General features: G+C 43.4%; 1 protein-coding gene and 1 pseudogene across 2 annotated transcripts in view; one reads left to right on the forward strand and one right to left on the reverse strand.

Annotated features, from left to right (window-relative positions):
* The window catches only part of MLH3 (mutL homolog 3), a 33,900-nt gene that overhangs the window by 3,823 nt on the left and 16,453 nt on the right, over positions 1–13,624 (forward strand). For both annotated transcript variants that reach the window (XM_008064161.2, XM_008064162.2), the window contains exons 2-5: positions 4,458–4,556; positions 5,224–5,309; positions 6,830–6,934; positions 8,025–8,097. In XM_008064161.2, coding sequence (XP_008062352.1) covers positions 4,458–4,556; positions 5,224–5,309; positions 6,830–6,934; positions 8,025–8,097 — 363 coding nt within the window. The remainder of the gene's footprint in view (positions 1–4,457; positions 4,557–5,223; positions 5,310–6,829; positions 6,935–8,024; positions 8,098–13,624) is intronic.
* LOC110596208 lies at positions 5,886–6,367 on the reverse strand (annotated as a pseudogene).

Raw genomic sequence — 13,624 nt, forward strand, 5'->3', positions numbered from 1 at the left:
CCACTCACCTCAGCCTCCAAAGGCGCGGGATTACAGGCTGAGCCACCGAGCCCGGCTTGTCTTTTTTTTTTTTGAGTCAGCGTCTCTGTTGTCTAGACTGGAGTACAGTGTCACACTCACATCCACTGCAGCCTCCACCTTCTGGGCTCAGGCAGTCTTTTAGCCTCAGCCTTCCAAGTAGCTGGAACCACAGATGTGCACCGCCATGTCCAGCTAATTTTTTTTTATTGTAGAGGCGGAGTCTCACCAAGTTGCCTAGGCTGGTCTCGAAACCCTGGACTCAGGCAATCCTTTTGCCTCTGCCTCCCAGAGTGTTGGGATTACAGGCGTGAGCCACCATGCCTGCTTATCTATTTATTTATTTGAGTTGGAGTCTCACTCTGTTGCCCAGATTGGAGTGCAGTGTCATGCTCATGGCCACTGCAGCCTCTGCTTGCTGGATTTAGGTGATACTTCTGCCTCAGCCTTCCAAGTAGCTGAAACTATGGGTGCATACTACCACACTCAGCTAATTTTTTGATTTATTGTAGAGATGATGTCTTGTCAAGTTGCCCAAGCTGGTCTCGAATCCCTGGGCTCAGGCAATCCTCTCAGCTCCACCTCCCAAAGTTCTGGGATTACAGGCATGACCTACCACACCCATCCTATTTATTGTTATTTATTTACAGCCAAAGTCTCACTTTGTTACCCAGGTTGGAGTGCAGTGGCATGTTTAGGGCTCACTGAAGCCTCAACTCCAGGATGAAGCCGCCCTCCTCATTCTTTCAAGCACTTGGGACTCCAGGCATGCACAACTATGCTAATTTTTTTTATTCTTTTTTTTTTTTTTAGAGATAAGGTCTCACTTTGTTGCCTGGGCTGGTATCGAATTCCTGAGTGCAAGTGATCCTCCTACCTCAGCCTCCCATTATGCTGGATTTACAGGCGTGAGCCACCATGCCTGACTGAAATTTGTCTTTTTTTTTTTTCTGAGTTGAAATCTCACTCTGTCGCCCAGGCTGTAGTGCACAGTGGCATGCTCACGACCACCGCAGCCTCGACCTGCGGGGCTCAGGCGATCCTTCCGCCTCAGCCTTCCAAGTAGCTGGAACTACAGGCACATGCTACCACACCTGGCTAATTTTTTGGTTTATTGTAGAGAGGAGGTCTCAACAAGTTGCCCAGGCTGGTCTTGAACTCGTGGGCTTAGGCAGTCCTCTCACCTTGGCCTCCCAGAGTGCTGGGATTATAGGCGTGAGCCCCTGCACCCGGCCAAAATTTGTCTTTAAAGTCACCTGCATTGCCATGGTGGTGTTTTCTTGGAAGCTTTTCTCTGTGGGCTTCCAGGTTAAAGGCTAGAATGATTCTGTAATCATCCTAGCTTTTCCAGTAAACTCTATGGCTCAGAACAGTGCTATATTTATCTATGAACTTTTCTTTTCCCCAGAAAGTAAGACTTGACCATAAATTTTTGAAAATATGGGTTAAGTATGTACTTTCATAACTATACTTTTCAAATGTACTTTATTATAATGTGTATAGTAATCAGCTTGATCTGTTTATGGTGTAAGTAGCTGTTATTTGGGAGGACAGTAATATGGCTTTTAGATCATACCACAAGGCTACATCAGGGCCTGGGCTAGGGCTCTGGGTTTTCGGGTCTCAGTCTACATTAAAAGTGACATTGTTTTGGCAGTGTGTTGAGAGCCAGATGCTGGGAGAGGGTAAAGCTGATTTCCATATGGCTATAATCTTGGCTTTGCACTAGGCAGATAAACATGAAATCTGCATCCATGTTAAAAGTCTTGAATTCTACAAAAGAATATCAAGTGTGTGAATGTAAGTCAACTGATCATTTCTCTTTAGGATGAATATCTCTAGCAGGAAGCTCTAATTAGAGCTTAATTAAGAGCAAATTAAGCCCAAATTAGAACTTCTTAAAGTAAGAAATTACTTTAAGATTACATAAGACCTTTACTTTTTGATGTTTTTCAATTTTTTTGCTTATGAAAAATAAGTATTCTGTAGGATAGGAAACCTATTTCTCCTGAAACCACCAAGTTGCTCTTAAAACCACTTTATAGCCGGGTTCGGTGGCTCAGCCTGTAATCCCGCGCCTTTGGGAGGCTGAGGTGAGTGGATTACCTGAGCCCGCGGGTTCGAGACTCACCTGGGCAGGCGAGACCTCATCTCTACAATAAATCAAAAAAATTAGCCTGGCGTGGTAGCATGAGCCTGTAGTTCCAGCTACTTGGAAGGCTGAGGCGGAAGTATCACTGGAGCCCAGCGGGTCGAGGCTGCAGTGGCCGGGAGAGGCTACTGCATACTCCAGTCTGGGCAACAGTGAGACTCCAACTCAAAAAAAAAAAAGAAAAAAAACCCACTTTATATGCTTTTCAATCTGTGTAGTTTGATGTCCTGGCTTACACTGGATGCTTGTCAGAGGCGAATCTCAGGCCCTAGCACCTCATCCCGAAATGCAACTGCTTCTGCTATGGTGCCAAAAAATACCTGGGTTGCGTTATGCTGTGAGTTGGTCGCAGCTGAAGAAAAGGGGGAGATCTTCACTGCCAACTCGACAGAAGCATCTGCTCCTATGAAGACCCAGAAATCTAAGCTTAGCTTTCTGGATTAGCATATCTCGTGGTGGACTTTTGAGGGACATGCTAACTCAGTTTCCTGACGAGCAAGTCCATGAAAGAGGCCTCCTCAACACCCTGTGTTCCCTAGGATGTTGCCTTTCTGGAAATGGCTGGTGTGTGGCAGGACATGAGCACATTGTTGACCCTTACATAACGGTGTTACATGAGATACCCTCCTGAGACTGTTAAGAGGTAAATTGTATGGTACAGAAGAGAGATTCTACAGAGGTAATTTTATTTTTATTTTGTTTTTTTTTGAGTTGAAGTCTCACTCTGTCGCCCAGGCTGGAGTGCGGGGGCTCTCCCATGGCCACCACAGCCTGGACCTGCTGGGCTTAGGTGATTCTTCCACCTCAGCCTTCCAAGTACCTGGCACCACAGGCACGCGCCACCACACCCGACTAATTTTTTGATTTATTGTAGAGATGAGGTCTTACCGAGTTGCCCAGGCTGGTCTCAAACTGTAGGCTCAGGCGATCCTCTTACCTCGGCCTCCCAAAGTGCTGGGATTATAGGCGTGAGCCACTGTGCCCGGCCTACAGAGGTAATTTTAAGGAGTAGTGGCAAGTCCCCAAGCTCTGCTAATTTTTTCCTTAAAATATCTTTAACACAGTTCTTTCTGTTAGCAGTTATAAACCTTATTTCACTTCACACCATAATTTTATCTTTTTTTTTTTTTTTAGTTGGAATCTCACTATGTTGCCTGGGCTGGTGGGCTGTGGCATAGTCATGGCTTATTGCAGCTTCGACCTCCTGGGTTCATGTGATCCTTCTGCCTCAGCCTCTCAAGCAGCTAGGACTATAGGCATGTGCCACCACACTCAGCTAATTTTTTTATTTTTTGTAGAGACAGAGTCTCAACTGTGTTGCCCACACTACTGGGCTCAAATAGTCCTCCCACCTCAACCTCCCAAAGTGCTGGGATTATAGGTGTGAGCCACCACACCTGGCCGTTATTCTTAATTAATCTCTCTCTTCAGTTTTTGTCCAACAGATGTATCTTTCTGAAATAATTTTATCACGTTTTGCTCCTGTTCAGAAACTGTCAAATCCAGCATTGTCTGTAAAATTCAAATCTGATAGTCCTCCGGAGAACAGGGTAGAATTTGGGCCAGGCCTTGCAGCCTTTGGAGTTTGACTTGAGAACCACCTATTTGTTCATCTGTTCACCCATTCGTTCAACGTTTGTTGGTTGTTCACACTGCTAGGTGCTGTCACATTGTAGAATAGCTAACTTTGCTTTCAGGAGCTCACAGTCTATTAGAGAAGACCTAAGCATAATTATAATATAATGAGATAAATGTTATGAAAGATATGTATTTTGGAGATAAGAGACATAAATTGGGGATTTGTGGAGGTCACACCAAGTTGTGGGTGAAATTACTTACCACTGTATGTCTAAGGCAGGGCTTCTCTTAGAGTAATTCTTGGTTGCGGGGCCCATGCTGTTCCTGTCATTTTAGGATAGTTCGCAGTATCCCTGACCTTTATCTGCTAGATGCCAGCAGAACCCTCCTCCCAAGTTGTGACAAGAGTATTTCAAAACATTGCCAGATGTTCCCTTGTGTAAAATTGCCCCTCTTTGAGAGTTATTGTGACCTATTCTGGGTCTCCATTCTGTCTGGTATGTATTGATGGGACTCAGCATTAATGTAGATTCCTAAATTAGCAAAATCATTTTATTAAAGAAGTTCTGATTCTCAATCTACTGTTTAGTAGTCTGCCTTATGTCTTGAACTCAGTTTGTTCAGAAAGAGATTTTTATGTAACTTAATTTTCAGATAGTTTGTTTGTATTTTAAGTTCAAGTTTCTAGGTTTTTCTTTTTTATATTTAGGGTCTCAGTGCAGGTGTCATCCTTTTAGAAGCAACCTTGTTCTTCCTTTCCTTCCGAAAAATCGGGCCGCGATGACAATGATGAGACAGAGCAACAGAGGTAGGGGCAGCAGAGGTTGCCAAGCACCTGGTACACACAGTACCACCTCACTCAAAGAACAAAGCAGGGTTGCATTCAGCTTGATCAGTGCCAGCTGTGCCTTCCTGGAACCAGGCATTCCCCATGGCCCTATTTAACGGCAGAACTAAGTGATTCAGTACATGCATTTAGATCAGAAATTACTTTTCCAGACTTGAGGCCACTACTTGGTAATTACGCATAGTCTGTGGCGTCTTGTGATTGGGGAAATGTTTCTTATTTTTAAAAAGATTGGAGTGAAGTTGCAATAGTTTTATCTAAGCAAGATTTTTCAAAAAAAGCTACAGACATCTGTTTTTTGTGTTTGAAAATAGACAAGGTATATTTTACCTGAAGTCAGTGGGGCTACTGATTTGAGCCATAGTTTCTTCTGAATTCGTATTCTGAAATATCTCCCATGAACGTTTGGAGAAAAGTTATCATGCCAGGAGATACAGCCACCAACTCTAGTTTAAAAAGTAACAGATCAAAACAATTGGGAGATACAGCGAACACAGATCGTTTGTAGAATGTAGGAACAATGTATCTGGCCTTTGGTCTCGAGGCTGCGGGCTCAACACACAGGAGCTGCTGTTCCCTCTTTCCTGGAGCGCTTGGTGCCAGCTTTGCCTGTCCCTTTTCACTCTAGATCCTCCAGATGATGCTGTTGATAGTGAATCGCTTCAGTCATTGTTCTCGGAATGGGATAATCCAGTGTTTACCCGTTATCCACAGGTGGGTGTGCAGCCATTTTTTTCCCCTTGTTATTTTGAAATTTAAATTTGAAGCCAGGCACAGTGGCCCCAGCTACTCAGGAGGCCGAAGTAGGAGGATCGCTGGAGGCCAGGAGTTCAAGGTTACAGTGAGCTATGATCACACCACTGTACTCCAGCCTGGGTGACAGAGCAAGACTTCGTCTCTTAAAAAATAAGCAAATAAATGCAAATAAAACTTGTGTTTCATTTCAGCTGGATATGGGCATGAATGGGCATACTAATTTGTAATTACAGATGGACACTCGGCATGTTTCCAAAAAAGAATCAAGCTCATAGCATTTTGGGAGTTCAGGCATATTGGATTAAACATGAATAATCAGTACATAAATTATGAATGTTTTTACCACTGCTAGAATCCCTGATTAGCAGCTTTGGCAAAGTATTATCATTAGGTAAAGTAGTTAGATCAAGTTCCTCTTCTTTTCCTGCCTCAGGTTTATTTGTACAAATAGCACAGGAAGACACCAGCGTCATGTAGACAGCACCCTGGGGGTCAAACCAGTCCTTCTGTCCTTACGTTGGCAGACAGAGGCCTCTACTTAGAAACCTTTGTGGGAGTCTGGGCACCTTTGGGAGCCTGAGCAGGAACTGTAACTGAAGCTGGAGCTGCAGGTGAAGCTGTGACCTGGGCCTCAGTTTGATCCTTGGCCTTTGGCCAGCAGAGCCTGCAGCCCTTAGCAATATGGACATGAACACACTTCCCAAACTTGGGATGGGCAATGTAGGCAAGTCGATTAAGTTTGCAGCTAGGACCCTTTGGGATCTTGAGCTTGACCTCCTTGGGCTTTACGAAGGAGTCTTGATAGTCTCAGCACATGCACTCATGGCCTTGGCGTTGTTGGCTTGCATCTTCTTCAGGCCCTTCTTCTTGTGCTTCTTGGCAAAGTGCATGTTCCTCAGGAACTTGGGGTCCACCCCCTTAAGAGACTCGTATCTTTGTGATTGGGGTTTATTGATGCCATTTCTATGCCATTTTAGGGATTGTTTGTGTGTGGCATGGTTCTTGGACTTGGCCATGTCTGCACTGTAACCCATGGCTCCTGCAGCACCTGGGACCAGAAGAGAATCAAGTTCCTCTTTTGCCGGAGGAACAGGTTGTCACTGGGCCTGGTGTGTGTCTCTCCTCAGTGTATCATCACAGCGTGTGCTGTGCGTGCTGTCATGGGGGTGTCTAGTAGCTGAGCACGTGATCCTACTCTGTTAAGATGTCATGTAAGGGTTTGGGTATGGAGCTTAGACATGTTGTTGTTCTGAAACAATACTGGTTTTTGTCAATAATTTTGTTTATAAACAAAAATTGTTGTTTAAAACTCCTTATTCATAGATCTTTTTGAATTTCTATAAATTCTCTGAGTTCAGTCCACCTCTAGTAGGTCATATGAAAGGAATGCTTTTAAAGCACTCTGAAATCTTTGGTAAGGCAGTTTTGTAGACATAAAAAATTAGAATGTAATTGATGTTTTTGCTGGGTCTTTCTAGGTTGCTGTTGATGTAAGCAGTAGCCAGGCTGAGAGCTTAGCAGTTAAAGTTCACAACATCTTATATCCCTATCGCTTCACCAAAGAAATGATTCATTCAATGCAGGTAAATTATTGACTCTGAAATCTCATAAAAATATATATAAGGCCTAAACTAGACTAACTCTTCTGAAGTTGAATTTATTTAATGATCTAGATTACCTTGATCAAGGCTTATTGCATGTGTGTGTGTGTGTGTGTGTGTGTGTGTGTGTGTGTGTGTGTATTTAATCCTACTAGAGCTTTTATCAGAAAAAGCAAGGGATTAATTCTAAATAAAGAAATGTCCTTAGTAACGTGAGCAGATTTGGAGGAATGAATTGTGAATTCAGTCTCACAGTTTTAAGGATTATTAAGGTATTTCTGCAGAGGACTATGTATTGACTTGATATTTGGCAATTAATAAAGTTCTGTAGTGACATGTCTTTAATGTGCAACATTGCCCTTTTAAAAATGACCCTCTGGGTGGGAGGCTCCAGAGGCACAGGAAAGCCCAAATTGAGTTTCATTCACAAAAGGTTGCCTTGTCTCTGCTTTTCTGCTTTGCCCTCTGTTTACCACATTGGTTGTCTTAGTTTCCTTGTTTTCAGTATGGAAGCAAATTAGGAGGTTAGACAAGGCTAGGTGAACTCCCAACCTGGTATTGACCTGGTACCAGAGCAAGCTGGCAGCTGATCCAGAAATAGACCTTAGGGCGGTGATGTGGACTGTGGGGTGTGGGGAAGCCTTGTAGACCAGGGCAGAGAGGAGCCACCAAGGGCTAAAGCCACCAGTGCTTCAGACTTTACTGCTTTAATGGACTAGCCCCTCCTTCTTGCTTTTTGCAGAAATTTTAAAAATGTACTGTACCCCTTTTGTTAGCAGTCTTTGCTCATATCACCTGTGATTAAGAGTCACTTTGTTGGGAACATAGTTGGCACACTGTTTTCCGTCCTGGAGCCTGCCTTCCCTGTCGCTCCTGGTCTTGTGATCGCTCCACAGCAGGTTTTTTCATCTTCTTGATGCCTCCCTCAGCTTCTCAGCACCTTGCAGTCTTTAGACAGGAGTGTTACAATTCAGACAGCTCTAAATAAAGTACAACTCTGTATCTTTCTGTGCAGATGAACCCTTGTTAATTTTTACTTAGTGTTTGTACCACTTATTTGAATGGATGGCAGGTTCTCCAGCAAGTGGATAACAAGTTCATTGCCTGTTTGATGAGCACCAAGGCTGACGAGAATGGCGAGGCAGGTAAGAGTAGAGTTTAGTTTCAATTACTCACCAGCTGGTACTCTGGTAGCCTTCTCTTAAGGTTGTTTTTGCTGTATAATACAATTCCAATGATTTGTACAGATTAGGGAAAACCAATGGAAATTAAGAATATTATGAAACAACAGTTTTAAAGTACACTTGGTTTTTTATATATATACATACATATGCATAAGATACACATTAGACTTTTTTTTTTTTTTGAGTCGGAGTCTCACTCTGTCGCCCAGACTGGAGTGCAGTGGCCGCTCCCGGCCACCGCAGCCTCGACCACTGGGCTCCGGCGATCCTTCCGCCTCAGCCTTCCGAGTAGCCGGAATTACAGGCGTGCGCTACCACGCCCGGCTGATTTTTTTGATTTATTGTAGAGATGAGGTCTCGCTGCCCAGGCGGGTCTCGAACCCGCGGGCTCAGGCAGTCCACTCACCTCAGCCTCCCAAAGGCACAGGATTACAGGCTGAGCCACCGAGCCCGGCCACATTAGACTATTAACAGTAGTTACCCAGGGAGTGAAATGAGGATGGGCAAAGGGAGAATTTAATCCTTTACTCTTAAATATTTCAAATTGTTTGACTTTTTCATGTTTTCATGTTTTCCCTTTATAATAATAGATAGTTGAATAATGAACCCTGCTAGGTTTATCAAGAGTTACACAGAATCTCTTAGTGACCTACTTTAATGAAACAGTAGTAGTTTATAAATAACATTAACTCATTCAGCAAATAGTGATTGTGTGCCACTTGTATGCCAGGGACTGTACCAGGCCTTAGGCATACAGTGATAGGAAAAGATACACATGCAGGAGAAACAGATAATTACACAAACATATAAAAGTTAATTCCAGCTCATATTATGAAAGAGAAATGCAGGGCACTGTAAGAACCTGTATTGGGAGGTTTGATTTTGTCTGGGAATTCAGGAAAGTGTTTCTTGGCAAAATGAAGCCTGTAGTATGAACACTAGACAACTAGGCAGAGGAGGGAGAGTCAGTCACTCTCCTCAGTGAGCAGAAGCAGGGGAAGGACAGCGGGAGAGGAAACTGGGCAAGGAGGCAGGAGCCAGATCTTACCTGCCAGTTACAAGCCTTGCTTTGTCCCAGTGCCAGTTGGAAACCACTGAAAAGCTGTTTTCGTTTTTTATTGTTTGTTTTCTGATATTGTTTTTGAGGTGGTATAAAGACTCGGGGATGTTGGGGGAACCTGGACAGGGAGTATTTTGCATTTTGTAGCATTTGCATTTTGACGGGCTTGCTCTGGCTGCAATGTGGAGGATGGATATGGATTAGGAGTGTGGTGTTCCTGTAACTGCAGAGAAACTGTCAGGAGGATATTGCAATATCTAAGAAATGATGGTTAGCCGGGACCAGAGTGAGCTTGAGAGAAAAGGGAATGTACCAAAAAGATGTTTAGGAGGTGAAGTCAACAGGGCTTGGTGATGGGTTGTACGTGGAGAAGGTATATCAGAGATGGCATCTAGTTTTCAGGTCTCCGCATCTGAGTGGGTGGTGTTGCCAGAGCAGGGTGCAGGGTGTAGAGCAGCGTGCAGAGCGGGGGGCGGGGGGGTGGAGGGGGTGAAAAGTGTGAGTTCAGTCTGAGCTCTCCTTGAAATGTTCAAGAAGAGATGTCAAGCATGCGGCTATATTACAGGTCGGGACCAGAGAAGTGCTCTAACATGGAAATAGCCAAGAGGAACCCAAGAAAACCCAGAATTATCTTTTGGAGGGCGGGTCCCTTGTGGTACAGACTTCCCCTGCTAGGTACATGTTCTAGGAACACATTGGCCTCAGTGTACCAGCTGGTGTTGTTGAGAGAGGCTGCGTTTGGCTTCAGTTAATTTTTTTTTTTTTTTAGGTTTTTTTCATCATGTTTGCCCACTTCATGGTGGGTGATTTGCAAGTGCACCTGCCCACACCACACTGAGTGTTCAAAAATTTTTGACCAAAAACTGCATGACTGCTATGACCCACCTTCCCCATTCACTCAATCTCACCCCAAGTGACTTTTTGTTTGTTTGTTTCCCTGGATGAAAAAAGTCCTCAAAGGGAAACGTTTTGCCAGTGTGGAAGAGGTGAAACAAAAAACGACAGAAGCATTAAAAGGCATCAAAACTGCCAAGTTCAAAAACTCTTTTGAGTAATAGAAAAAGCATCTCGATAGGTGTATTACATCAGACAGAGAATACTTTGAAGGTAACTGAAGTTTAAACATGTAAGAATAAATACACAATTTTTTATAAATAAATTTCAGGGTTTTTTGGGTCCCCCTCATAAATTTGAGTCATCAGCATAAAGTTGGTCACTGAAATCCTGGGTGTAAATTAGAGAGAGTGAAGTGTGAAGAGAGGTCCTGACTCTAGCTCTACAATGAGTCCAGTATTTAATAGCTGGGTAGAAAAGAGTGAACCAGCAAAAGAGATTGTAAAGGAACAGCTAGAGAAATAGGAAGAAAACAGAATAATGTGCTGCAAAGCCTAGACTTTGTGCCAAACCCTCCTGAGACATTAAGTGAGATGAGGACTGTTCGATGTTGTAACAGTGGAGATCAGGAACTTTAACAATGAGAACTGTTTCAGAGAAGAGAGGGGATATATAAAATATGTGTGTGTATGTGTGTGTGTGTGTGTGTGTGTGTGTGTGTGTGTGTGTGTGTGTGTGTGTCCACATATATATGTGTGTGCACCACACATATTTTATATATGTATACTTTTTTTTGAATCAAGATATCACTGTGATGTCCAGGCTAGAGTGCAGTGTCATGATCATGGCTCACCACAGCCTCTACCTCGTAGGCTCAGGTGAACCTCCTGCCTTAACCTCCCGCGTAGCTGGGACTGTAGACATGCACTACCATGCCCAGCTAATTTTTTTTATTTTTTGTAGAGATGAGTTTTTGCTATGTTGCCCAGCCTGGTCTCAAACTCCTGGGCTCAAGCAGTCCTCCCATCTTCACTTGCCAAAGTGCAGGTATGACAGGTGTGAGCCTCCATGCCTGCCAGGACAAGATGTTGATGATAATAATAGAGACTGCAAGGAGAGAGAGAAATCTGCCTGTGACATGGAAGAAAGGGACTGGAGGAGGGCAAGGGTGAGAGAAGACTTTTTTGAAAATGGGAGAACCAAGCCGGGCTCGGTGACTCAGCCTGTAATCCCGTGCCTTGGGAGGCTGAGGTGAGTGAATTGCCTGAGCCCGTGGGTTCGAGACCTGCCTGGGCAACTTGGTGAGACCTCATCTCTACAATAAATAATAATTAAAAAAAAAACTAGCTGGGTGTGGTAGCACGCACCTGTAGTTCCAGCTACTTGGAAGGCTGAGGCGGAAGGATCGCCGGAGCCCAGCAGGTCGAGGCTGTGGTGGCCGGGAGCGGCCACTGCACTCCAGTCTGGGCGACAGAGTGAGACTCCAACTCAAAAAAAAAGAAAAGAAAAGTAAAGAAAATGGGAGAACCTTGAGCACATGCTAGGAGAGAGTGAGTAGCTGAGCGCCCTGAGCACCAGTGAGGGCTGGTCCAGATGCAGAGCTACAGGCAGGTGCTTCTAAAGCTTGAAAGCAGTTTGTTTTCTTTGTATTTCAGAATATTCCCTTTAACTTGTTGAGTCAATTTCATAGTAAATCAAAGGCAAGTTAACCTAGAGTCAGAATTATCATGAATATGGAATTAGTGAGGGTCTAACCTATAGTTTTACTCTTTCTAGACAATTAACAGACCTTTTTTTCTAAAGTTTTGATTATCTGGAATTCCTTAATTGTTTTTGCAAAATACTAATAGCACTCAAGATGGGTGTAGTAACAAAATCTGCACTTTCAAAGACGCAAAAGGGACCTATTGACCTTTCTCTTGAGATTTAAATTATCATTAGATTAGATACCACCAAAAAGTACTTGTAGATCAATACATTTTTCTAAATCAAAATGCAAGTGTTTTTACTGTCACTCATAAATACTAAATGCGACCTATTCCTATAATTGAATTACCTTAATTTAGGTATCTGCATATTTTTAATGGGCACATATATTATTATTTTAAAATATTATAAAATTAATGGCATACTGGCATTATTGTGTTGCATGTTTCTTCTCATAATAAATCATAATTGTTCAGTAAACTGAAGAATAAAGGCTCTTTCATTTATTCTGCAAGTATTTATTGAGTGCCTATTATATGCCAACTGCTATTACACATGCTGAGAATATAACTGATAAAAATCCCTGTCCTCACATAGCTTGTATTCTGTTATGTTAGAGTATAAAAAATACAGCTTCTGACATGAATAAATTACTGTCAAATACCCTGCTTCATTCAAGGAATAGAGAATGTCGTAAACGCTATATGGACAATGAAAAAAGACGCCATTCTTCCAGTCAGGTGTAGGCTTGGTTCGTGGGGTCCCTGACTCTTGGTGATTCATGTCAGGTCTAGTTTCAAGTTTGAGGTTACTCCCTCTCTGCTTACGATTCATTTCATTATTTGCCCAACACAGGATGTTCAGTGTTCATCACAACCAGCTGCAACTGCCCCTAGCCTCAAAGGACATTAAAATTCAACTGCCGGGGGCTGTTCCTGTGGTTCAACATGCTATCACATAATTAATTTCCTTCTTTTTGTTTAAGTCCTTTTGTTTTGTTTTGTTTTGTTTTGTTTGAGTTGGAATCTCACTCTGTCACCCAGACTGGAGTGCAGTGGCCGCTCCCAGCCACCGCAGCCTCGACCTGCTGGACTCCTGCAATCCTTCCGCTTCACCCTTCCAAGTAGCTGGAACTACAGGCGTGCGCTACCACACCCGGCTAATTTTTTAAGTATTGTAGAGATGAGGTCTCGCCAAGTTGCCCAGGTGGGTCTCGAACCCGCGGGCTCAGGTATTCCACTCACCTCAGCCTCCCAAAGACGCGGGATTGCAGGCTGAGCCACTGAGCCCGGCCAAGTCTTAAGCTCTTGTGTCTTGAATTTGAGCGTGTCATAGAAACAATTTTTATTCTTTTAATAGAAATCAGAAAAACAGGAATTACCTATTTTAATTAATTTCAAGAGGAAAACTTTTATTTTAGTGTGATCAATAGCACCAAACCTCAATCCTCTGACCAAAAGTAATACAACACAAGCTAAAAAAGGGATACTAACATCGAGACTCAGTCCTCCTATGCAGGAGAAAGGAATTTCCCTGTAGGTTTGGCTTTTGAGTCAAGACATTCTGCCTCCATGCTTGTACTTAAGAGTCCAGCATCTTGCTGCTCAAGAGTGTGGCCTGTAAACAGCATCGCCTGGAAGTTTGTTAGAATTCCAGAAGCTTGTATCTCACCCCTAAACTCCTGTATGACAATCTGTGTGTTAATAAGATCCCCAGGCGAGATGTGTGCCAGGAAAGTTTTTACATGGTGGAAAAAAACAGCAAATAAGTACATATATTTCACACATTAAAAAAATTTTTTTTTTTTTAATTGGGGTCTCACTCTGTCGCCCAGACTGGAATGCAGTGGCCGCTCCCGGCCACCGCAGCCTCAACCTGCTGGGCTCC

This window comes from Carlito syrichta, unplaced genomic scaffold (genome assembly GCF_000164805.1).
Source record: "Carlito syrichta isolate Samal-C Ts95f unplaced genomic scaffold, Tarsius_syrichta-2.0.1 Scaffold307214, whole genome shotgun sequence".
Taxonomy (NCBI): Eukaryota; Metazoa; Chordata; class Mammalia; order Primates; family Tarsiidae; genus Carlito; species Carlito syrichta.